We start from the raw sequence: 27,820 nt of genomic DNA, 5'->3' as shown, positions 1-27,820 counted from the left end.
CAAACCATTTCAACACACCCTCCTCTGTTCTCTTAACCACTCTCTTTTTATTTCCACACATCTCTCTTTTACCCTTTTCTTACTTAATCAAACTACCTTACACCACATATTGTCCTCAAATGTTTCATTTCCAATACATCCACCCTCCGCACAACCCTATCTGTAGACCATGCCTCACAATCATGTAACGTTTTTGCTCTCCAAGATAACATTCTCTCCTTCCACACACTTTTCATCACTCCCAGAACCTATGCCCCCTCCCCCACCCTGTGCCTCACTTACACTTCCATGGTTCCATCCATTGCTAAGTCCACTCCCATATATTCTCAAGTAATCAATAGTTTCAGTATGATATATGAATACAGTCATGGAATACCATATGGGCATAATGCAGAGCAAGAACTCATGTTTCATTTATAAAGGCATAAATAAACATGTTACATTATACACTTCTTCAAAAGTGACAGGATTCAATATCATTTCATTTCTTAATTTCAAAATTAGCTGTACTGAAAATGACAATATAATCAAAACAGCTACAAAAAGGATAATAAAACAGGACATAGCACGAAATGGTTGAATATTGTACTTGTATGTACGAGGGACAACATGACTCGACAACACTGATGTACAACAGAGTCTGTTTCAACCTTCCTTGTTCTCTTTACTCATATTTTTCGCTAATTACCCACTATGATGTCTTATTCTAACTCACTCTTTACAACAGATATTATTAATTAACCATACATCCAGTAAGTTTAACAACTCAGATGTAGGGTATTTGTAGTCTGCACTGCCATTTTTCAGTATCCTTTTGTGGTTCTGGGTGTCCTACATAATGGTCATCAGAAGTTTCAAAGCATCACACCCAAGTGTCCTGTGGTTTTGCTGGAAGTATTGTCACCACCAGCATGTTACAACAGCACCCAAACACAAACAAGACAGGTTCATGCATACCGTGTGGCCCTGGCACAGATCGGGAGAATGAAAGAATGGAGAATATTATCTCCATGCCCAACTTCAGTTAGAACAGAATTCGAAGTCAGTTTCCACTGGTACTTTTTGCAATGGGCCTGGTATTATGTAATATATATCATGGTCTTGCATAATCTTCTCAGTGTAACATATACATTAAAGTCATTATGCCAGAAACGACTGACAAAATGTTTATCCATTATATGTAGAGTGCAGTTATTCTATCTGTTAATCGTCAATCCTGTTCACTCTCATAAAATCCTGAAGAAAGTAGAAAAGTTCACTTGTCTTCGCTCAGAAGCCAACCCTAACTCAGTTGTCAGGAAACAGATAAGTCTCCACAAGTAGGATTGAGCTGAAGACCTTGGCCCCAATTTTTAAACATTACCAAGTTTAAGTAAGTCCTAAAGTAAAAACCAGTACTTCAACCACTGTCCCATGAAATTATTTAAACACTGGAAATGCAAATATTTTGCAACTTCAAGGGTTAACAGTGTCAGTACTATTACCTTCAGTATCAACCAAGTGACATTTAAAAATTCAGGCCTTTGAACTTGGATTATAAGCGCATGGGGAAGAAGGCCATGAACTTTTATGTTCACAAATCTCCTAACCTGAAACCACTTCGAACATACCCAAAAACTGGAAAAATCCTGCCAACCATCCTTGTTACTAATATAGATCTACCACAAGCCTGTTACCAGTATCTTGAGGTAATGATTGGAGTTATATTAAAATCATTACTGTAGTCTAAAACATATACTACATAAACAGACAAATAGTCATTATATTGCCACATGGAACATACACTTGGGCGCCGAGAACTTGTGACGTAAAGTACAATGAACTCTTTAGCTAGAAAGCGAGGGGTGTATACAAGATAGTCGGCACATCAGAACATCATTAACTGACAACTAAACACTTTGGCACACTTAATACATAGCTTGTACATCTATATTAGGATTGTCTACAGATAAGGGAATATATTACACATGAATGTATTTGCCCTTAAACATCTAATACGTTACATGGTCTTTCATCACCATTTCACCCAGTGAAGTGAACTACAAAATACACCATATATCTGTAATTTCTGTATTCAAGACTCTGCAAGGCAGGCCTAATAGACAACCGAAAAAATATGTCACAAGACATATTTTCCATAAACATAAAAATATTTTAATAGCTCATTCATAATATTTATGAGCTGGTAACCATTGGGTGAAATATTGATGGCACGGACGACCAACAACAGAATACCTATAATATAACCCATCAAAAGCACCAAACCCATTCCTGGCACCGGCTGAGCCCATGGGACCGAAGCCACTCAAGGTTTCGTCTAAAATAAACAGATGATGCAATAAGTGGAGGATTTCAAACGTGTTTCTTAGGTGCAGTAAGATTCTATATATTTGGATAAAGTGAACAATTTCAATTAGACCCTTCTCCTGGGTGATAAGTGTAGGAGAGTAAGCATTTTAAGAAATCATTCACGGTTTACAAAATATATATTCTTGCACATTGTTTGTTTGTATACTAAATAATCACAGTCTGCCTCGTTGAAGGGTCCCCCCATACATGAAAATGAAGTGGGTATAAGTTGAACCTTCCCCTTGTCATATATGAACTGTGGTACTGACTTTCTCTGAATCTATCAAAGTTTGAGTAATCTGAACCATTGTTATTCCTAATGTACTCATGGAAAAACATGGTTTTGATTAAGATCTCACTCAGTGTATCTTCCAACAAAATTATTAAAAGTTCATTTCTCATCACACTAAATTAATGGTTTTAAATAACGTAAACTTTCATTAACATAAAGAATAATCATTTATACCAAAACCTAAAGGTTTGTAAATGTGTGGTTCTATGAGTTTGGTCAAAGCTTTGAACTAGTCTCTTTTGGCAAGGTATAGTATGTCTTGGAACTTTCTGACTGATCCTTCTGTTAGCATACTCATAGAAGACTGCCGTACAAATTCTGAAATAGCCCTTGAAGGTAAATTGGTGCATAAGTGCTCTACATCATCAACATATTTCAATACAAAGGTTCTATAAAGATTAATAAAAAGTGAATATTTATTTGAGGCAATCTATTTATGTAATATGATTGCTACATTTTCTACAAGTACTATTAATGGCTGCTAAGGGAAAGTGGAAAGTTAAAGAACAACTAGTACCTGTTAATATTTGATTAACTATAGGGTCACCAAGTAGTGTGATTAGCTGATGCAGTGCTTGCTTTTTGTCTTAATATGACCCAAGTTCTACTTCAGAACACAAACAACAATCTTCTTAAATCTAAGATAAAAGCTTTGAGACCCACACTCAGGTGTCGAGATTTATTGTAGAAAACATCTAGTTGGTCACCCGCGAGATAAAAAGAATTATTAGATGAAGGATTTGGGGTATGTCAGACATTTTTGTTCATGGTACTGGGGTTATTCACTTATGGAGTCCCTGGAATGTTTTTCCTTATAGAAAGCCTGATCTGTGGTACTTCCATGCCCCACCTCCTTCAGATACCATCAAACATGATGGAATATGGAGCATTGTGAGCCTTGAACTGTTGCAAATCTTACAATATCCATTATAAACTATGAAATGAAATTTGGTACTTGATTAATCTCCAAAAAATCTTGGAGAAAAATTTGAAGTTAGGAACAAAATCCTGTGTGTATATTGTATTTATATTGATTGTGCATATCCAATAGTATTTATGCATTTCAAGAGCATATAATTGCAAAATGATAATGCTTTTCTTCAAAATACTGAGAAAAACACTATATAATCTCGATATGTACTGACCTTTCGTACCTCCAAGAAACTCTGACTCCTATGTAATACTGCCAAATTGCAGTCAGTAGGCTTTTACAAAAAATGTTGAACTCAAAAGTTTTGATAATACACTGAAAGCTGTCCTGACAAGATAGTTTCTGTCTAAAGCTGAAATAGTTGTTAAACATGAGTTTATGTTTGAAATGAAGAAAAATTATATTTCATGAGGCTGGATGTTTGAACTATCTTGCCCGTACACTTTCTATATTATTTTGCAGGTACGTACAGTTCGTCCCAAAATCGTTGCATTGTTTGTAAGATTTTCAAACCTTCTGTGCCAGATTTAAAGATAATTTAAGCTTTTTAATCTAAGTAGCCAAAAACAGATAAACTGAAGCCTTATTTGAATTATCTTTTTACTTGACTATTTACCTACGGTATTAATTCTGAATCTAATAAAAAAATTACAATATTTTCTAAAACTTGCATTTCTATCATCTGTCTACAAGGCTTCAAAATTTTGAGAATGGAAGAGCAATTATTTTACTCATTTACCTGGATGAAATTAGGAAGATCTACAGTATCACAAAAAATTTGGCACATCTATTCTATCTAATATCTATATCAACTGACAGTTGTTGAAAATCAGATTTTTCCTCAAGTTATTGTCAGTAAGATTAATGCACATTTTCTGATAATTTATCATGAGATAATGATTTCATCTTTCTAAATATTATATTTTTGTGAAACATTGTATCAATATATTACTAAATTTCTTAAGCTATAGTAACAGATTTCTTGGAAAGATGGTTCATGGAATATCTAATCAAATTACAATGAGACTGTAATATACAATGCTACTCTTTGGTCAAACTGTTTATCTTCCATATATAACACTTATACTGTAATAAGAATCAACAACCTTTACAGTAATGCTTTATATATTTCAACATATTAAAATAAATTCTTATATATATTCTAATTTTTCATCATTTTCACTGAAAGAGTTGGAAGTTATAGATATAAATGCACTCATGAAAAATGCTTCAGATTCCCAGAATACCCTTCAAGAAATAAACATAATGTATAACATCATATCTATCAATTTTCTTGCCTCATTTCAAAATGTTTCAATATATGAAATAATGTCTGTTTCTATGAAACAAATATAAAAGCACAATAAATCATTCAGATTATGATCAACATTGATTCAAACAGTGTAAGAGCTTTACCTTTCAGAAAAAGGATTTATGAATATAAATGAATAAAAAAAAAAGATATATATATATATATATATATATATATATATATATATATATATATATATATATGGATGACATAAAAAGTTGTGTGTGTATGTATTTCATAACTAAAACCTAGAATTTTACAAGTATGCTGGATTATGATTTTGGCTACGATACAGCTCAGCATTGTTCCTTTTCAAATTGATAATCACATGTGTACTTTGTGAGGCAAAATTTTGGAGCAATTTGCATTCGGTAATTGCCTTGCTGTAGAATATCATGCATATAAAACCATGCATCTTCTCTGGGATGTTGTTTTTGATGTCATTGCCTTTGTCCTCTTCCCTATCTTCATTTGTCCTCTTTCTGTCTGGTCTCTTTCTCTTTCCCTCTTTCTGTCTTCATTTGTTCTCATTCTGCCTGGTATCTCTTTATTGCTCTTCATTACTATACAATAAGTCTGGCCTTAGCTTCCTCTTCTTGCTGTTGCTGTTGCTGCTGTTGCTGCTCCTCTTCCTCCTCCTCCTCCTCCTCCTCCTCCTCTTCCTCATCCTCTTCCTTGAACACATCATCACTGGAAGACCCAAGAGTGGAGGTGGTGTGTGAGGACCCAACACCACCCAGCTCCAGGACTGAGTGCTGCAACAAAAGCCATATCTCATCATGCCTCTCACACAATTTTACCTGATATAGCTAATGATATACTAGTAATCAAATATATCAAACTGATACATGGTGAAGATGGAGCCATAATCTACTGCTGGTCTTTATGGTATTTTGGAGTGATTCATTTGAAATTCAACTAATCAGTAGAAAAAAAGCACTACCCTCTTCTGTCCATAAGTTTAATATCTTAGACTAGATATATGCCATGAACTAAATAACTGTGTTGTGGAGCTTATGTGCAACAAATTCTGTGCATCATGTACAGCTCTTCAAATTGAACAGATATGGAAAGACACAAATGACATGAAATTCAATGAAGTATTCTAATATATTAATTAGCAGCCATTGAAAGGTGCTGTTTTCTTCCTACATAGTCATATAAGCATGAATGATTGCCGACTGTAAGGCCACCATGCTAGGGAGTTTTTCAAACCAATCAAAGTGAAAGATTCAAGTAATTTTGCTTGCAAATGAGTTGCTACTTGTTTTCTGCCCCGAAATCTATAAACCAGAACAAAGAGTCAAAGGGTAGCCAGTCTTTTTCTTCTGCAATCTACAATTACTGACTTCTAGCAAATGTCTCTCATCTTTCATTAAAATGTTCTTTCATGAGTGCTCCTTACTGGTGACAGATATGTAAATGCAATAATCTTGGTTTTTCTTTCTTATCTTACACATGGCTACATTTATGAGTGTATGAGAGTTCCAAAGAATATGGGATTCTTATGCTTTTGCTGATGCAACATGGGAAAAGTTTTCATCAGACCTCATTTTCAGGAGTTTGATTCATTAACTAGTAACAATGAGTCTACTGATACACAGATAAACATTAGATCTTGTTTTGGTTGTTAAACTTTTTCTAATGTTGTTCATGGCCTGTGCAGCAATCAACATTTCTCCTTATGGGGGTTATATACCATTCTTGACTTGAAATTTTAGTAGATCTATATGACCTCTACACTCCATATCTAATCATAATATGTCTTATTTCATGGAGGACAATGTTTCTATTCTTGTCTCTTAGCCTTTTCTGATTACTCTGATATGGAGATAACTGACTCACACCTAATACTGCCTCTCATTATGTGTCATCAGTCAAAGGCTGCATGGTGCACATACAGTGAATAAAATACAGCTTTATTATATATGGAGCACTGAACATAAACATGAAGGAATCGATCATGATCAATGTGTACTTACAGAAAATATGGCACTCTTATGAGGAACATGCTTCCTTTATGGTGAACATGACTTACAGAATATCATACACTCATAGCAAACATGCAGCACTTAAAATAAACATGAACTACTTATGACAGACACTATGCATTTTAGCAAACTTAATAGGTTTGGTAAACCTCTCATAAATCAGTATCTTTTCATTGTGCATTTGAACCTTTTAGAGAGCAGTATTTGCTACTGTGTTCATCCCCTTGTGCAAAAAATAATCCTATATTGACTAATAGATTATCATTCAGAAGTATCAAAAATACTCAAAAGAATTACCATATATACTCGTCTATAAGTTCACCTTGTGTATAAGTCAACCCTTGATTTTTGGCCAGTATATCATCAATTTATGATATGCCTCATGTATAGGTCGACCCAAGTTTTTGAGGGTAATGGAAAAAGAAATTAGGGTAATAAAGCACCATATTCTACGGCCTCATTTCAGAAAATCATCACTAAAAACTCTCTACATCCTATATACTGAGGTTCACTGAGCCTGAAACACCAAGAACCAATAGCAAATTGTTTACCATTTATCATTAAGACATTTTACACTGAAATGCATGTAATTTCAATAGGAATATTGTATATTTCCATTTGAGTATTTATTTAAGTCAATTAGGATAGACTATTATTGTAATACAACAGGCTTTTTAACTGAAAATCATTCAAAAAAACGATTATGGTAACATCTTTTGAATAACAAAAGAAAGCGAGTCAATTGTTTTCCCATAATTCTATCCCATTGTAATATGTACTTCATTTTAGCAAAAATATAACATTTCGTGAATGTATTATATCAAGCACAGTATGAATATAATATCATTGTAATATAGCAGTATTTTAACCAAAAACTATTTCAAAATAAGTAGCATCTCTTGAACACTGGAAGGCTAGTTAGAGTCTTTTATTTCATCATGTATCTTATCCCATTCTTCGTTGAAATACATATGTTTCAGCAAAACTACTATTCTTTTCTGAGAATACATTTATTCAAGCACAGTCAAGGTAAAATATACCTGTGATGTAATATTACTGTACGTTGAAACTCTGTTAATACTCTTATTGTCCTGCTTTTTATTTTCCAGAAATATGACAAGTTTGTAAATAATACAATGTTACAGTACCTTTAATTTCCAAGCATTCATTTTTAAAAATATATGTCACTAAACAAATAGAGACACTGCTATAAATTTAATTACTGGCAGGATGCAATTAGAACCAGCTTATCCTACCAACAATGTTTCAAGTCAGACAAACTTTTTTTTTACATTTTTGTTGTCTCCATTTCTGTCAATTTTTTCTGTGGGGTTTGCACAAAATTTCCTGCTATAGTAACTATTTTACCTACGGTATTGTAAAACAATTTGGTAAAAGAAATATTTGGTAATGAAAATTTTAAATGGGAAATCTAAAAAGCTCTCTGCACAATTTAAGCATACGCCGAAAAACAAATGTGTTAACAGAGGAAAGTGTAACAAGTTTCCACAGTTGGAAGTTGAAGTGGCAAAGTATGTAAGTGTAAATTGACAGAATGGATATGGTGTTTCCCAATTGTCAATTAGAATTTTTTGCCTCGAAACTAGCAAGGAAATTAGCCATCACAGATTTTAAAGTGAGCCATGGTTGGTGCACAAGATTTACAAAAAAGAAATAATTTTGTTCGGAGATGGAGAACATAAATATCACAGCATCTTCCGCAAAACCTTGGTGACACAGTTAATATTTTTCGTCTGAAGCTAAAAGTTGCTCCTAGCCCTACCAATCAAGCACAGATTTAAACCTAACAAAACTACTTCCCATGTATAGGTCAACCCCCTACTTTTTTGCCTAAAATTTTGGTTCTTAAAAATTCGAACTATACATGAGTATATAGGTATATCAATGCCTTTGTGTTAACATGGTCTACTGCTATGTAAGGATGGAAGGGGATGTGTTTGACACATATGACAGCTTCCAATAAGAAGTGGTGATAGGAAAACATTGTCTTTCTGTTTCCTTCACTATTTTTCATGATTACTCTTATTACATACACAGGCATAATGTAAGTAGTAAATAATTGAACATATTATTATTCTTAATTTTCCTCACAAAGTGATATATATAATAAATGTTCCCCTTCATCACTCATGTTATCGAACAATTTACATATTTTCCAAGGTGCCACCATGTAAGCATAACTCACAGGTCAACAGCAATGCACTTATAACATTTGCTTTGGGAGTAGTTGGCACTGCACAAGTTTTTCTTGTGCCTTCCTAGCAATGGAAGAGACCTCTATAGGTTACAAGAGCCATTATAAGTATGCTGGATGTTAATACATAGGTAGGAAAAGAAAGATAACAATCATGGAACAATGCAAGCAGAACTCTAAGGATTTTCAGATGACAATGGGAGTAGTTTATGGGCTAAAGTGATAATATACAAAAAGCAAATTTGCAGTGCTAAAATTTAATGAGAAATGCTTTTATTGTGCTTTGTGTATATATGTACTGTGAACACATAGCTAATGAAGGACACTTGAAATGGACTTGTAGTACTTCTAATGAACATACTGGATAGACCAAACTTAGTAATTACCTATAAGTACAGTATAGGGAGATAATTCTACACTTGTGGGGCCCCATCTCTTGAACTTTGTTTACTATTATGTAGCCTTAATATCAACTGTGACAGTCAGCATTAACAGTTTCCTTTCTTAATCTGTTCAAACCATCCACCAGCCTTACATGTCCTTTCAAACAAGTTTGCCTCTTAGTTTCTTTGCATGGTATCTGATTACTATGGCACTACATTTCATGAAGTACAGTACACTTTCATGATAATCATCTAAATGACCGATATGCTTGAGGGCTGTAACCATGTCACCCCCTCTCTATTCTCTCTTCCACACTTGACAAATCAAAAACCCTCAACCTCTTACCTGTACCTCAGCTCTCTTAATTCAGATACCATCTTAGTTGCCCTTCTGTGGACCTGCTGTCTGTTAAATTTTTGTCTTTCTTCTGGTGAAGAAACCAGACTTGAAAGGCATAATCAAGTTTTGCCTATCATATGTTGTGAGTAGTTTACCAAACATTTCCTTATCAATATACCCAAATGTGATTGTAATATTTGCCAGCAAACAGTTACAACTTTGCCAGTAGCTTTTGGATAAAAAAGTTAGCAGTCTATAACAGTGAACCAAGTAATTCAGTTTTAGTTCTTTATAAGTTAACACAAGTGTCACTTTTGTATGAATAAAATACCTCCTCATTTTTAGGTTTCCTATCTGACTATATTTAAAGCTTGTGCTAATGTGACGTAGAAAGAGACCCTGAAGTAAGAATATTTTTTCATGAGCACTGCTAATGGGGTGACTGGCTATCACCCATCTTGAGATGCAAGATAGCTCAGGTGCAAGGCTTAGCAGCAGACTTTGTAAATGGCAGGAAATTATTCACATCTCATTTGCAGAAACAATTACACAGTATCTATGTTAAAAAATTCCCCATCCTCAATCAATTCATCTACTCTGTCTATATACATACATATATGCTCCATACTACAACACTAATAAATGCAAACTGTACTTCTGATCACTCCTACCTTAGTAAAAAAAAAAACTTATGCACACATACTTATCCAAGAGCAAAGAGAGAACAGTAATAAGAGAAATGACAATATCATATATCATAATTAATCATAGAAGACAAAACACATTTTTGATTTACTAGTTGTTAGTAAGTGTAATATGGTAGAAATTAGGCATGGGAAATTTATACATGGGTATTACATATAAGATGAAGAGTGGAATGGATACAGAGATTCAAGTTTGCTATACGAAATGCAGATCACCAAAACATTATAGAAAATACAGAAAGGCCCCATTATTAGTCATCCTGATGTAAGTTGGTGCTGAATTAAACAACATATCCCAGGTACTTGAGAGGAGAAAACAATAAAAGATATATCAAGAATTCTAAATGACATGCCAGTGTGATTCAGTAGCTACAGACTAGTTCTTGTAACACTTGTAGTCTTTAACAACTGTAACTGCTTGACAGCATCAAATCAGTAGCAATAGTTTCACCCAGTTCTGCCATTTTTCTATGTGCGCATCTGTTTTGAAAGATATTTTCCTGTTATTTCACTTTAAAAATTCATCAAACCTGTAGAATTATGAATGGAAAATGCCAGCAAGGGGAACTTGTATGTCTAGTAAAGAAAGCAAAGGAAAGTATCAATGCAGTTGTGAATCTAGATATTTGAAGCATTTGAATGCTCACTAACAGGCTGTTGATACTGCCATAGTGTTTGGGTTACATCCTATGTAAAAATAAAACAAAAACAAAACAAAACAAAATTAAAAACTGTTCCTAAAGAGTCACATTATTCAGAGTTACTAAAATAACTTTAGAGTAATTGGCATTATGAAGGACAAGAAAAACTTTTAAGTATCTGAATGGAAAATCAAAATCAGCGTAGCATGCCGCTTAGCAAGATTATCTACAAAAAGCTAAAAGTTTGTTTTATGGCACAGAGAACTGCTCTGGTGAATGTGGTCTTTCATTCATTTGTTGCAAATTATATCAGGATGTCTATTAATGTTAAAATAATATAATATTGGTGCTTAGTATCTTATTTGATGCCTTAGGGACAAAAGTTTGACCAAAAAGGTTGCCCTAATTATGTAACTCCTAATCATATACATTGGGTCGATGGAAAAATTTTATGTTCTAAAAGTTGTTTTGTAAGAAATCAGTTCTAAGAAATGCAACTTAAGACATATAGTGGGACCTGTCTGTATTGCTCTGCTACTAAGAGTGCAGTGTTTTATTAGGAGTGATGTACCCCAACTCTACTATACATTTGTGAAGCATGAGTATGTAACAGAAGAATGGTTAGCAGAAAGCTAACAGCTAAGAGGTGGATATGGAATTAACATACAGTGGACAGATAAAGAATGAGAAATTAGAAAGAGGTTCACTTATGAGAATATGGGTAATCTGTAAAGACAGAGTGCAGAGGTGGTAAAAGCACATGAAAATATCATCTAAAAGAATATATCACAGGTAGATAACTTGAGGTGTATATGATTGCACTCTAAAAGTGAAGAAGGCCTGAGTAAAGAAACAAGACCAAAAGAGTTTGAGATGTATAGTAGGTGAACACAGACAATTGCCCATGTTTGGAGGAAATTCTGTTGAATCACACTGCAGTACAAGAAGCATTTCATAAGCTAGAAATACAGTGAAGACTTATTTGCATGGGGGATCTTACTGGTTTGAGACAGTTACAGAGTCTTACAAATGATTAAAAGTGAAATGTTTTAAAAGGAATGAAAGAGCTGCATGAAGAAAAGTTGGCTGGGAGACTAAGTGGAAAGTTAGCTTAGGCTGTTGAAGTTATATGGAAATGTATAATTTGGTCAGATGTTTAGTACACATTCAATTACAGTATTTCATAGTGGCAAGCATAGAGAACACATGATCTCATCTGAAGAATTTAAGGTGAGTTACTAATGTTACCTGATACAACAACACTGTTCTAAAGAGAGAATTGGCATTAGATGATAACAAAAGTCATTAGGCTGTAGAAAACAAAATAGAGTAAAATTATGGTAGAAACTCTTCAGAATAATGGGTCTATGATGAACTTTTACATAAAAAGATGCAAAACATTCAGGACTTAGGATAAAAGTGAAAAATTTGATGAAGGCAGAGAAGCAAAGTAAAAATAATCAGGAATATCACATAGGAAGCAAACTAATGGTACAAGTATTTTGAAAAGAATTCTCACTGAGAAAGAGAATAATCATTATATACTGTATATCCTCATCTATATGTCTACCTCATGTATAGGTTGAGCCTTGATTTCTGGCCAAGATATCATTAATTTATGATATGCCTTGTGCATAAGTTAACCCAAGTTTTTGAGGGTAATGGAACAACAAATGAGGGTAATAAGCACCATATCTTAGGGCACATAGAAATAATTACAGAAAATCCTTACTAAAAATCCTCTAAATCATATAAACTGAGATTCACTGAGACTGAAACTCCAATCGCCAAAGGCAAACTGTTTTCCATTTATCATTACGGCAAAAATAGTTTCAGCAAAAATATTGTATATCTCCATTCATGTATCTACTCAAGTCAATTAGGACAGAATATCATTGTAATACAACAGTTTTTCTTAAATGAAAATCATTCGAAAAGCAATTATCACACTATCTTTTGGACAGTGAAAGATAGCAGAAGTTGATTGTGTTCAAAATGATTTTATCCCAATTTCCCACTGTAATACGTACTTCATTTCAGCAAAAGTATTACATTTCTGTGAATGCATTATATCAAGCACAGAAATAGAATATCATCGTAATATAACAGTATTTCAAATGAAAACTCTTAAAAAAAGCAACATTTCTTGAACATCAGAAGGTTAAGCAGTCTTTTGTCTTCATCATATATCTTATCCTATCTTATATAAAAATACATCACATTTCAGCAAAACTGCTATTTATTTTTGAGAATATATTCATTCAGACACAGTTAAGGTAAAATATACTTGTGATGTAAAATTTTTTAACTGAATACAATTTGAAAAACAAGTACCATCTAGCTGGTATGGCAAAGCCCTGGTTGCAGAGACTTTGCCTTTGTAGTGGCCCTCCTAAGCAGCCTTTAGTATTACCATATATTGAAACTGTATTTATACTCTTATTGTCCTGCTTATTTTCCAGAAATATGACAGTTCATATAGAGTACAATGTTACTGTACTTTTAATTTACAGTGTTCATTTTCAAAAATACATAAGACGCCAAACAAACAGAGACACTGCTATAAATCTGATTACTGGCAGGATGCCATTAGAATCAGCTTATCCTACCAACAAAGTTTCAAGTTAGACAGCCCTTTTCTTTATTTTTTTTATTTACATTTTTGGTGTCTTATTTTTTTCTGTTGGGTTTGCGCAATATTTCCTGCTATAGTAAACTACTTTTCTAACAATACTGTAAAACAATCTGGGAAAAGAAACACTCAGTAACATAAAATTTTAAACAGAAAATCTAAAAATTTGGAACTGTGTGTAGATGACCTGTCCCACATCAGCAAAAACACCTACATGTAACAGCTATTTTAAATTGTGTCTTGTTATAGTGTAGATATGCTCGCCCTATATTTTCTTCAGCATGCATTCAAGAAAAAACAAGTTCACAGCAAAGTTCAAGCTTCGAGTAATTGAATATGCAGCAAGGGAATTTAAGGTATCTGAAATAATCTTAGAGACTAAAGAAAGCTCTCTGCACAACTTAAGCACATCCCAAAAAACAAAGATGCTAATAAAGGAAAGTGAAACATGTGGCAAAGTATGTGAGTGAAAACTGACAGAATGGATATGGTATTTCCTGAGGATCAATCAGAATCTTTGCCTTAAAACTAGCAAGGAAATAAGGCATCACAAATTTTAAGACGAGCCATGGCTGGTGCACAAGATTTCTGAAAAGAAATTATTTTGTACTGAGATGGAGAATGAAAATATCACAGCACTTTCCACAAGAACTTGGTCACAAGGTAAATATTTTTCAACCTATGAAAACTATTACCCATGAATAGGTCGACCCCTTAATTTTTTGCCTAGACATGTGGTCTTAAAAACTTGAACTATACATGAATATTTACTGTATGTGAAAATATTTGCAAAAAGGACTTTCCTGTGATAGATTAGAGTACACAGAGATTGACTCTATGTACTCTAATCTATCACAGGAAAGTAATGATAAAACTACTATGGTTATCAAGGTGCACTTTTTGATCACATTCATTTATACTGTACACTTAATATCAAATCTAACGGTAACATCACCATTACAAATCAAATTTGTTGATCATCACCATGAATATCTATTATATTAATGCAAGTGTAGGGAGGGATTTGACAAGGGAAGGAGCAGGCCTCCTGAATTCAAGGCGATTAATATGGCCAGATAATGCTTAGACCAAGTTGGAGTATACTTCAAACTATATCATACACCTATTGACCAAAAAATGGATTCTTGATTAATATCTAAAGCTTTATCAGCATACTGAATCCAGTATATGCCAGCTTAAGTATTTTGAAGGATGCACATTGAAACACCCATTTGCCAGAGCATCAAATTTAAGGGCTTGACCACATTTAACAAAACTAAAAATAGTATTGCCTTAATGTCCAAGTGTTGGCTGCCATCTGACTAGCCAATCCAAATAAAAGATTTCAAAACAAACATGCTGTTTCTCATCTACCCAGCCAATAGTAATCTCAACAGCCACTGAAATGGTAAGATAGAGTCTCTAATTTGTGGATTTCAAGATTAAGAATGCAGTCAACACCAGGATTTTAATGCAAAAGGAGAATGTAGCACTAAACGTAAAAGTCACAGCAAGCTTAAGTAAAAAAAAAAAAAAAGAGAGGGAGAGGGCTATTTATGATCTGTCATGATCAGTCTCCAACTAAACATGTAAAACATGGACATATGTGAAAAAAAATTAAAACTAAATCATGTTTGTAAAAGAAAATCTCCCTACCAAAATAAGGAATTAGTTAATCATGCAATCATAAATCTACATTACTGAAAAAAACATATTGGCAAATGTAAAATATATTTTGTACAATCAAACTTCCTTAAACTGAAACATCTTCACAGAAATGATATATTTCATTCTAAAATAGTGGAACAAAATACAATGCTGTACCCTTAAAGCTAGGACACTGATTAGCTTTGCAACCATACACTAAAAACCAGTAAATCAACATTACAGATGAAGAACCATACGCAACAATTTCACAACTAAACCTAAAGAACAATCATTTCTCTTGAGCAGCTACACCAAGCTCACAAAGTTATGAACATTAAGAGAATAAAATTTCATTCTAGAATCATCCAGTAATATACAATTGATGGATGAAAAGTACTGGTTTAGAACTGAACAATCTCTAAGAGGAATGTCAGTGATAAAATCATTTACTCTGATAATTAGAAATGGGAGCTTAGCAATTCTCTGTGGCTAAAAGTAAGACATAAGAAAACATCCTCTAACACTACACAATCTTTTTCTTATACTGTGAGAATAATGATATCTGAATCAGCTAGTTATGTCTAGATCCAATCACATAAGTAGCATTAATTTTCAAGTTCTGTCAGAAAAATTTTCCACAGATTCCTTTAAAGGTAAACTAGGATCACATCAAGTACACAACAACTCTACCCTGCCCTATCCATTACCTGCCACTAAACCATATCACTACAGCAGAGGTAAAAGGATGAAAAGTCACAACACTGAATGCAATGATCCACAACCATGGAAAAGACCTTTCCCTGTGGTAAGGGCTTTCTTGTATGGTTATATGTCACATACAAATCCATTCACAGCAGTTACACAAGAAACATACTCAGGTAGGGAACCAAAAACATATCTACTACCCAGTCTAAATACAAGAAGGTGAAGATGTATCTCATGCCTTGATTAGGAGCTGATCCTGGAAGTTTTAAGGTGACAAAAGAACTGAGAGCTCTTGTAAACCAAATTTCATATCTCATGAAACATAAGTTCTCCCTAGATGTATGCATACTTAGTAAGAGGTGCATAACAAATGGTCAGTGATTTCATATTAAGAACAACATTAGAGTCAGAGATGATAGCTCCATTTCAGCCTCATATTCTCAAAACTTTTCAAGCTTTGATGCTGCTTAGGTTATGGGAAGTGACAGTTGGCTTAATGAGGTAACTAGTAATGATATCAATGATGAACTGATTACAACAACAGCAAAGATACAACTACCCGTTAGACCAAAAAAGAATGGTATATCATTCTCTTATTCAGATATGAAAGAAAACAATACGACTTAAATCAGTATAATGAAACATAACAAGAAATAGCCATAAGGATATGTTATGGCTAGTATAAAATAACAAAAAGTGGATGGGAATACAGAATAAGTAGTGAGTATGGTATTGAAAAATGGTAAGAAGTGTTTTGAAGAGGAAAGGGGTACACATCAGCATTATACCAAAATATGAAATGCACTGTCTAGTTCAGAGTAAGAGGAGATATGATAATAAAGCTAGATAATAAAGCTATTAGTTTAATATAAATAATTAATAAAGTTGCTAAACTTTAGAAATAATGTAAACATAAGTCACTATGTGTTCCCTACATGTGTAAAACCGAATGAAACTGGTAATATAGTAATGCAGGCACCTCATCACATTGTAGATGGGGTCCTTTTTCTCATGAGAAAGCAAAACTTGAAACTGAAACTGTTCTTGAAATTGAAATGGAAATGTCAGTGAAAACTTGTATCTGTGACCTCTTCCAAATAACCTAAAATTCCTTGATAAAAAGATTATTTTAGTATCACTCCACATCCTCATGTTGAGCTCCAACTCCAAAAACATCATGATAGCAGTATCATGTATATATACTGATGCAGATGATAACTCCTGAGTGTAACCATAATCTGATTTTTGGCTGAAGCGTTATATGGTTTCCATCCATGCTGAATTTTCCCAGAGCCTCAGTGCGCTTGGTGAAACACAGTTCATCCTTCTGTTTACACAATGAACAATTCTAAGCCTATCTTAGCTTCTTCGTTCTACACTACTACACAGCACCAACACCAGTACACTGATAACTGAAATCATAAAATTCCAAGAGATAATGGCAGACACAGGAATTCTAGGTAGCACATTTTAGGCAAGTGACTGTTAAAATCTGAACTAGTGAACAATCCTCCATGAGGATCAAAAAATGCCAAATCAACTTTTAAATTAAAAATGAAGGGATGACCTACACTAAAAGAATTGGTGAGGGTAGGCATGCATGGAGAGATAAAATTATCATTCTAGGAGACTTCAGCCATAAGGAAAACAACTGGGGCTGACTCTCTGAGGTAAATGACCCTGATTACACCCAAAATCCGGAGAAATTAGCACTTTTTCTGAAACATACACACACACACACACACACATATATATATATATATATATATATATATATGTGTTCCAAAAGAAGGAACAGAGAAGGGAGCCAGGTGAGGATATTCCCTCTAAGGCCCAGTCCTCTGTTCTTAACGCTACCTCGCTAATGCGGGAAGTGGTGAATAGCATGAAAGAAAGATATATATATATATTCTTTCTTTCTTTCATACTATTCGCCATTTCCCGCATTAGCGAGGTAGCGTTAAGAACAGAGGACTGGGCCTTAGAGGGAATATCCTCACCTGGCCCCCTTCTCTGTTCCTTCTTTTGGAAAATCAAAAAAAAAAAAAAAAAAAAAAAAACGAGAGGGGAGGATTTCCAGCCACCCGCTCCCTCCCCTTTTAGTCGCCTTCTACGACACGCAGGGAATACGTGGGAAGTATTCTTTCTCCCCTATCCCCAGGGATATATATATATATATATATATATATATATATATATATATATATATATATATATATATATATATATATATATATATATATTTTTTTTTTTTTTTTTTCTTTTTTTTATACTTTGTCGCTGTCTCCCGCGTTTGCGAGGTAGCGGAAGGAAACAGACGAAAGAAATGGCCCAACCCCCCCCATACACATGTACATACACACGTCCACACACACAAATATACATACCTACACAGCTTTCCATGGTTTACCCCGGACGCTTCACATGCCTTGATTCAATCCACTGACAGCACGTCAACCCCTGTATACCACATCGCTCCAATTCACTCTATTCCTTGCCCTCCTTTCACCCTCCTGCATGTTCAGGCCCCGATCACACAAAATCTTTTTCACTCCATCTTTCCACCTCCAATTTGGTCTCCCTCTTCTCCTCGTTCCCTCCACCTCCGACACATATATCCTCTTGGTCAATCTTTCCTCACTCATTCTCTCCATGTGCCCAAACCATTTTAAAACACCCTCTTCTGCTCTCTCAACCACGCTCTTTTTATTTCCACACATCTCTCTTACCCTTACGTTACTTACTCGATCAAACCACCTCACACCACACATTGTCCTCAAACATCTCATTTCCAGCACATCCATCCTCCTGCGCACAACTCTATCCATAGCCCACGCCTCGCAACCATACAACATTGTTGGAACTACTATTCCTTCAAACATACCCATTTTTGCTTTCCGGGATAATGTTCTCGACTTCCACACATTTTTCAAGGCTCCCAAAATTTTCGCCCCCTCCCCCACCCTATGATCCACTTCCGCTTCCATGGTTCCATCCGCTGACAGATCCACTCCCAGGCATATATATATATATATATATATATATATATATATATATATATATATATATATATTGGGGAAGAGCAGTGTGGTTTCAGAAGTGGTATAAGATGTGTGGATCAGGTGTTTGCTTTGAAGAATGTATGTGAGAAATACTTAGAAAAGCAAAAGGATTTGTATGTAGCATTTATGATATAGGGTGTTTTGGTCGAGGTGGTGTGCAAAGTGAGAGGGTTAGGGAAAATGATTTGGTAAACAGAGAAGAGGTAGTGAAAGCTTTGCGGAAGATGAAAGCCGGCAAGGCAGCAGGTTTGGATGGTATTGCAGTGGAATTTATTAAAAAAGGGGGTGACTGTATTGTTGACTGGTTGGTAAGGTTATTTAATGTATGTATGACTCATGGTGAGGTGCCTGAGGATTGGCGGAATGCGTGCATAGTGCCATTGTACAAAGGCAAAGGGGATAAGAGTGAGTGCTCAAATTACAAAGGTATAAGTTTGTTGAGTATTCCTGGTAAATTATATGGGAGGGTATTGATTGAGAGGGTGAAGGCATGTACAGAGCATCAGATTGGGGAAGAGCAGTGTGGTTTCAGAAGTGGTAGAGGATGTGTGGATCAGGTGTTTGTTTTGAAGAATGTATGTGAGAAATACTTAGAAAAGCAAATGGATTTGTATGTAGCATTTATGGATCTGGAGAAGGCATATGATAGAGTTGATAGAGATGCTCTGTGGAAGGTATTAAGAATATATGGTGTGGGAGGAAAGTTGTTAGAAGCAGCGAAAAGTTTTTATCGAGGATGTAAGGCATGTGTACGTGTAGGAAGAGAGGAAAGTGATTGGTTCTCAGTGAATGTAGGTTTGCGGCAGGGGTGTGTGATGTCTCCATGGTTGTTTAATTTGTTTATGGATGGGGTTGTTAGGGAGGTAAATGCAAGAGTTTTGGAAAGAGGGGCAAGTATGAAGTCTGTTGGGGATGAGAGAGCTTGGGAAGTGAGTCAGTTGTTGTTCGCTGATGATACAGCACTGGTGGCTGATTCATGTGAGAAACTGCAGAAGCTGGTGACTGAGTTTGGTAAAGTGTGTGGAAGAAGAAAGTTAAGAGTAAATGTGAATAAGAGCAAGGTTATTAGGTACAGTAGGGTTGAGGGTCAAGTCAATTGGGAGGTGAGTTTGAACGGAGAAAAACTGGAGGAAGTGAAGTGTTTTAGATATCTGGGAGTGGATCTGGCAGCGGATGGAACCATGGAAGCGGAAGTGGATCATAGGGTGGGGGAGGGGGCGAAAATTCTGGGGGCCTTGAAGAATGTGTGGAAGTCGAGAACATTATCTCGGAAAGCAAAAATGGGTATGTTTGAAGGAATAGTGGTTCCAACAATGTTGTATGGTTGCGAGGCGTGGGCTATGGATAGAGTTGTGCGCAGGAGGATGGATGTGCTGGAAATGAGATGTTTGAGGACAATGTGTGGTGTGAGGTGGTTTGATCGAGTGAGTAACGTAAGGGTAAGAGAGATGTGTGGAAATATAAAGAGCGTGGTTGAGAGAGCAGAAGAGGGTGTTTTGAAGTGGTTTGGGCACATGGAGAGAATGAGTGAGGAAAGATTGACCAAGAGGATATATGTGTCGGAGGTGGAGGGAACGAGGAGAAGAGGGAGACCAAATTGAAGGTGGAAAGATGGAGTGAAAAAGATTTTGTGTGATCGGGGCCTGAACATGCAGGAGGGTGAAAGGAGGGCAAGGAATAGAGTGAATTGGAGCGATGTGCTATACCGGGGTTGACGTGCTGTCAGTGGATTGAATCAAGGCATGTGAAGTGTCTGGGGTAAACCATGGAAAGCTGTGTAGGTATGTATATTTGTGTGTGTGGACGTATGTATATACATGTGTATGGGGGGGGGTTGGGCCATTTTCTTTCGTCTGTTTCCTTGCGCTACCTCGCAAACGCGGGAGACAGCGACAAAGTATAATAAAAATAAAAATAAAATAATTTATGGATCTGGAGAAGGCATATGATAGAGTTGATAGAGATGCTCTGTGGAAGGTATTGAGAATATATGGTGTGGGAGGCAAGTTGTTAGAAGCAGTGAAAAGGTTTTATCAAGGATGTAAGGCATGTGTACGTGTAGGAAGAGAGGAAAGTGATTGGTTCTCAGCGAATGTAGGTTTGCAGCAGGGGTGTGTGATGTCTCCATGGTTGTTTAATTTGTTTATGGATGGGGTTGTTAGGGAGGTAAATGCAAGAGTTTTGGAAAGAGGGGCAAGTATGCAGTCTGTTGGGGATGAGAGAGCTTGGGAAGTGAGTCAGTTGTTGTTCGCTGATGATACAGCGCTGGTGGCTGATTCATGTGAGAAACTGCAGAAGCTGGTGACTGAGTTGGGTAAAGTGTGTGAAAGAAGAAAGTTAAGAGTAAATATGAATAAGAGCAAGGTAATTAGGTACAGTAGGGTTGAGGGTCAAGTCAATTGGGAGGTAAGTTTGAATGAAGAAAAACTGGAGGAAGTAAAGTGTTTTAGATATCTGGGAGTGGATCTGGCAGCGGATGGAACCATGGAAGCAGAAGTGAATCATAGGGGGGGGGGGGGGGGGGGGGGGGGGGGGGGGGGGGGGGGAATCCTGGGAGCCTTGAAGAATGTGTGGAAGTTGAGAACATTATCTCGGAAAGCAAAAATGGGTATGTTTGAAGGAATAGTGGTTCCAACAATGTTGTATGGTTGCGAGGCGTGGGCTATGGATAGAGTTGTGCGCAGGATGGTGGATGTGCTGGACATGAGATGTCTGAGGACAATGTGTGGTGTGAGGTGGTTTGATCGAGTAAGTAATGTAAGGGTAAGAGAGATGTGTGGAAATAAAAAGAGCGTGGTTGAGAGAGCAGAAGAGGGTGTTTTGAAATGGTTTGGGCACATGGAGAGAATGAGTGAGGAAAGATTGACCAAGAGGATATATGTGTCGGAGGTGGAGGGAACGAGGAGAAGTGGGAGACCAAATTGGAGGTGGAAAGATGGAGTGAAAAGATTTTGAGTGATCGGGGCCTGAACATGCAGGAGGGTGAAAGGCGGGCAAGGAATATATATATATATATATATATATATATATATATATATATATATATATATATATATATGTATATATATATATATATATATATATATATATATATATTTCTATGAGTCCACGGGGAAAATGAAACACGATAAGAGTATAGGTATGTATATGTGTGTGGACATGTATGTATATACATGTGTATGTGGGTGGGTTGGGCCATTTTTTCGTCTGTTTCCTTGCGCTACCTTGCCAATGCGGGAGACAGCGACAATGTATGCCTGTTGCCCTGAGCAGTTCTGGATTTGTAAGTCATCCACCATATACTCACAATGAAGAATATAGTTAGCCTTAAAGACAAAGGGAGAAAGAAGGAAAGGTGGAAGATCAAGGAAACTGGACAATTGTTTGCTGGATTTTCCTGCAGAAAGAAAAAAGTCTTCAGATTTCAAAATCACAGTACCTCATTGGAGAATGGTGAGTAAAGGAAAGAGAAAAGAAATACACAAGGGAAGGTGAGATACTCTCATACTTACGTGAAAATGGGCACAGTTGAAAAAGGGCCTGGAAAAGGCAATACCTGGAAAACCTAAAATCACACACTAGGTATCTAGATGATTAAGACTCAGGTATCTGTCAATGAATATGTCAGCCAAGACCCAAAATTCTCAACATCTGATGTCTTCCAGCATGGGATTCCTCATATATGCTAGTACAGAGACCATTTTCCTGACAACATGGAGATAAATGCTACTGAAGGTTAGGAACTCAAGCTGAGCAACTTAAAAGGGCAAGGAATAGTTCTTACAGACAAGGTAAGTTTAAAGCTAAAGTAGTGAACTGGTAGTCTTCCAAATAATCTTAATCTTGAGTGAAACTCACACAAATTATTTGAGAGTAACCACTGGGCATAGAAAATGTAGGGGATTGTTCTTCTTCCTGCTAATTATAATGTCTATGTTGTTGAACTTGAATATTTTCAGAATAAACCAGGGGTTAGAAACACGACCATTCCAACCACAAATCTCAGTCATGGAATGAACAAAAAGCAAAAAATTCTAGGTTGACTATATTGGGCCAAGGATGGAAAAAGGAGATGAAAAAGAAATCCAGGGATAAACCTGAGTGGGTCAGAAAAGTTAAAGTGTGGGGACAGGACAGAAGAAACACCAAAATAGACCTGAAGAGGAATCCCCTCGTAATTCCATGAAACTGAACTTTTGAGGAGGGGGTTCCCTCAGCAGTTCTGTGCAACCAAACAACTGAGAAAGGAAAAACAATGGTTGGAGCCTATACATAAAGGCAAGTAAGCTCCAGTGGCTGGTTATGGATGGTATTGCAGTCACTCAACATTAGCATTCCTGCAGGAAAACATAGATAAAGAAGTCTATTTAAATGATGGCAAAGCATACAGTACATATAATGAAAAACAGGAAAAACAAAAAACTTATAATACTGTGATACTGAAGAGACAGAGGGATATAGAAATGGAAAAAAGCTGAACTATTTGCCCATCTCAGTTAAAGAAACCTGGCCAGGGAGGCTACTGTCAAAAGGAACAATCATTTTAGGGGAAAATTAAAGTATTAGGGTGAATCCAACAACACAGAACATATAGAACATGCACTAAATGAAACATGCTGCTAAAAGCAAAGGACCCAATGCTAATTAAGAAAAAAAGATAGACAAAAGGCATAAACAGGCAAACAACCAACCACACATAGAATGGGAATATGTGGCAATTCTTGGTAGCTCCAAGCCTGCCCATAGCAGCAGGTTTACTACAACCAGAGGGGAAGGAGTTTGGTGATGCTGTAGTTCTGAGCAAGGTAAGCCAGTTTATATGGCAGAAAGGGGTGTTCTCCCTCAGGGTCTAGGGTCTAATCAGGTTTAATCACTTTTATGGAAAGTGTGCTCTTGCCCCTTCTTCACTGGATAGTACTATTAAAGAGAAATGAATGATTATCTATTTATTCTATTCATTATACTTTGTCGCTGTCTCCCGCGTTAGCGAGGTAGCGCAAGGAAACAAACGAAAGAATGGCCCAACCCACCCACATAAATATGTATATACACGTCCACACACGCACATATATACATTTCAGTGTATACATATATATACATACACAGATATATACGTATATACACATGTACATAATTCATACTTTGCTGCCTATTAAAGAGAAATTAATAATATGTACATATATATATATATATATATATATATATATATATATATATATATATATATATATATATATATATATATTTTTTTTTTTTTTTTTTTTTTTTTATACTTTGTCGCTGTCTCCCGCGTTTGCGAGGTAGCGCAAGGAAACAGACGAAAGAAATGGCCCAACCCCCCCCCCCCATACACATGTACATACACACGTCCACACACGCAAATATACATACCTACACAGCTTTCCATGGTTTACCCCAGACGCTTCACATGCCTTGCTTCAATCCACTGACAGCACGTCAACCCCGATATACCACATGACTCCAATTCACTCTATTTCTTGCCCTCCTTTCACCCTCCTGCATGTTCAGGCCCCGATCACACAAAATCTTTTTCACTCCATCTTTCCACCTCCAATTTGGTCTCCCACTTCTCCTCGTTCCCTCCACCTCTGATACATATATCCTCTTGGTCAATCTTTCCTCACTCATTCTCTCCATGTGCCCAAACCATTTCAAAACACTCTCTTCTGCTCTCTAAACCACGCTCTTTTTATTTCCACACATCTCTCTTACCCTTGCGTTACTTACTCGATCAAACCACCTCACATCACACACTGTCCTCAAACATCTCATTTCCAGCACATCCATCCTCCTGCGCACAACTCTATCCATAGCCCACGCCTCGCAACCATACAACATTGTTGGAACCACTATTCCTTCAAACATACCCATTTTTGCTTTCCGAGATAATGTTCTCGACTTCCACACATTCTTCAAGGCACCCAGAATTGTCGCCCCCTCCCCCACCCCATGATCCACTTCCACTTCCATGGTTCCATCCGCTGCCAGATCCACTCCCAGATATCTAAAACACTTTACTTCCTCCAGTTTTTCTTCATTCAAACTTACCTCCCAATTGACTTGACCCTCAACCCTACTGTACCTAATAACCTTGCTCTTATTCACATTTACTCTTAACTTTCTTCTTTCACACACTTTACCAAACTCAGTCACCAGCTTCTGCAGTTTCTCACATGAATCAGCCACCAGCGCTGTATCATCAGCGAACAACAACTGACTCACTTCCCAAGCTCTCTCATCCCCAACAGACTGCATACTTGCCCCTCTTTCCAAAACTCTTGCATTCACCTCCCTAACAACCCCATCCATAAACAAATTAAACAACCATGGAGACATCACACACCCCTGCCGCAAACCTACATTCACTGAGAACCAATCACTTTCCTCTCTTCCTACACGTACACATGCCTTACATCCTCGATAAAAACTTTTCACTGCTTCTAACAACTTGCCTCCCACACCATATATTCTTAATACCTTCCACAGAGCATCTCTATCAACTCTATCATATGCCTTCTCCAGATCCATAAATGCTACATACAAATCCATCTGCTTTTCTAAGTATCTCTCACATACATTCTTCAAAGCAAACACCTTATCCACACATCCTCTACCACTTCTGAAACCACACTGCTCTTCCCCAATCTGATGCTCTGTACATGCCTTCACCCTCTCAATCAATACCCTCCCATATAATTTACCAGGAATACTCAACAAACTTATACCTCTGTAATTTGAGCACTCACTCTTATCCCCTTTGCCTTTGTACAATGGCACTATGCACGCATTCTGCCAATCCTCAAGCACCTCACCATGAGTCATACATACATTAAATAACCTTACCAACCAGTCAATAATACAGTCACCCCCTTTTTTAATAAATTCCACTGCAATACCATACAAACCTGTGTGTGTGTGTGTGTGTGTGTGTGTGCGTGTGTGTGTGTGTGTGTGTGTGTGTGTGTTAATTACATCAATCAGTTTTCTACATGCAATATTTCTTAGCCTGAGAAAAATACATCCATGCAAATTTCATACCTCTATGTCTAACAGTTATAAATGTACAAATAAAAAAATTTCCACAGACAAGCATACAAATAGACACTTTTACAATACAACCCCCAATCTTTGAACTGGGTATAAAACTACTCTCTTCTGCTATGTCCATGACTGCTCATCTTAATCATCAGTATATGTATAAATCAAGTAATCCCAATACTATACACCAGAGCAACTAAAATCAGTTCAAGACTATGACTTCTTTAATCTTCTTGAGTTACATTCTTTTTTAAAAGATCTTAACCTCCCATATCAAGAAAAGACTGTTTCTCCAGCTGTGGCTGATATGGGTTGGCCTGACCTCTAAAGTCCCTTCCCCTTTTTTATGGGGAGGCCTTATTTTCCATTCAATTTTGTTACTCCTTCATAACATTGTTTACCTCTTACTCTTTTTGATTTGATTAAGAGACTATATGAATAAAAATTTCAGTTGAACCACTGTAGTTTCCACTCACAGGCTTCATTACCACAAGCTAAAAGAGTGCATTACACTGGAGTTAACTGAGAGGGAGTAATTGCGAAAAAAAAGGCCATTGGCCCTTGGAAAAATGGATAGAGGTAGTGTGCTAATTAAAAAGGCTTAAATTTGGGTGAATCACAGAACACAGAAAGCATAAGAGAAGAGATGATATGACATGTAAAAAACAAGAGATGATTCCATGACAGCAATGTGATTTAGTACAAACATAACAATGACCAACTTAACACAAATGACATGACACTGAGATGACATGAGAGTACCCGCCCACCTGTTATGGCCCATCCTTGATGTGAGAGGTGGAGGGCTGAGGTTTGCGTGGGGAACCAGGCGCGCCCTGTGGCATGCACACCCACACACGTCAGAAAAGCCAGTGTTAGCCGTTAAGCTATGTTGTATGCTAAAGCACTCAGAGAAGTATTGCTCTTAAGAAATTCATTATTCATAGCAACTTTTGTAACTCCTAAAACTGCCTTTAACTCACACGACAAGTTCTTAGAATTTTAAGCCTGACCATCCTGTATTACTGAACAAGAACTTACCATGTAAAAAGAAAATATATATATATATATATATATATATATATATTCATTACCTCTGTTAGGCAGTTTCATGGAGTCAAAAGAGTACTGTAAATTTTTTACTATGTGAGATAACTATGCTCTAATTTCATGCAACATGTTAATTAAAAGTGTGAAATATTTCTATACTTTCTACTAAAAATCTTTTGTTTGTGGTGCATAATAATGTTTACATAAACAAACCTACCAATATATGCTACATAAAAAATTCTCCTACCTTAACTCATTCAGAGAAAGCCAAGCTATTGAAGTAAGCTAAAGGAGCAAATAGTTCTTAATTCTAAAAAAAAAGTTTAGAAAGAAAACTCATACTTTGACAAGTTTAGTTAACTCATAAAAATAAAATTTTCCAAAAGGCAAGCAATGAAGCTTGTTTGAATAAAGGAAATTACTCATTTATGATAATGGCTATTGGGTTCAAGTGGCATTTCAAATCCTATGCAAATGCATGCAAATTTTCCCACATGTTCGTTTGTT

General features: G+C 36.2%; 1 protein-coding gene across 4 annotated transcripts in view; it reads right to left on the bottom strand.

The window, feature by feature from the left end:
• Positions 1 to 563: 563 nt before the first annotated feature.
• LOC139762714 (uncharacterized) overlaps positions 564 to 27,820 on the bottom strand; it is an 80,364-nt gene continuing 53,107 nt past the window's right edge. For 3 of the 4 annotated variants that reach the window (XM_071687733.1, XM_071687734.1, XM_071687736.1), the window contains one exon: positions 564 to 5,639. In XM_071687733.1, coding sequence (XP_071543834.1) covers positions 5,448 to 5,639 — 192 coding nt within the window. In that variant the 3' untranslated portion in view covers positions 564 to 5,447. Of the gene's footprint in view, positions 5,640 to 27,033; positions 27,100 to 27,820 lie in introns of all 4 variants that reach the window. The other variant, XM_071687735.1, reaches the window with a different exon arrangement.

Source organism: Panulirus ornatus, chromosome 44, assembly GCF_036320965.1.
Source record: "Panulirus ornatus isolate Po-2019 chromosome 44, ASM3632096v1, whole genome shotgun sequence".
NCBI classification, from domain to species: Eukaryota; Metazoa; Arthropoda; class Malacostraca; order Decapoda; family Palinuridae; genus Panulirus; species Panulirus ornatus.
Note: the sequence above shows the minus strand (reverse complement) of the source record. Positions and strands in the feature narration are given on the sequence as shown.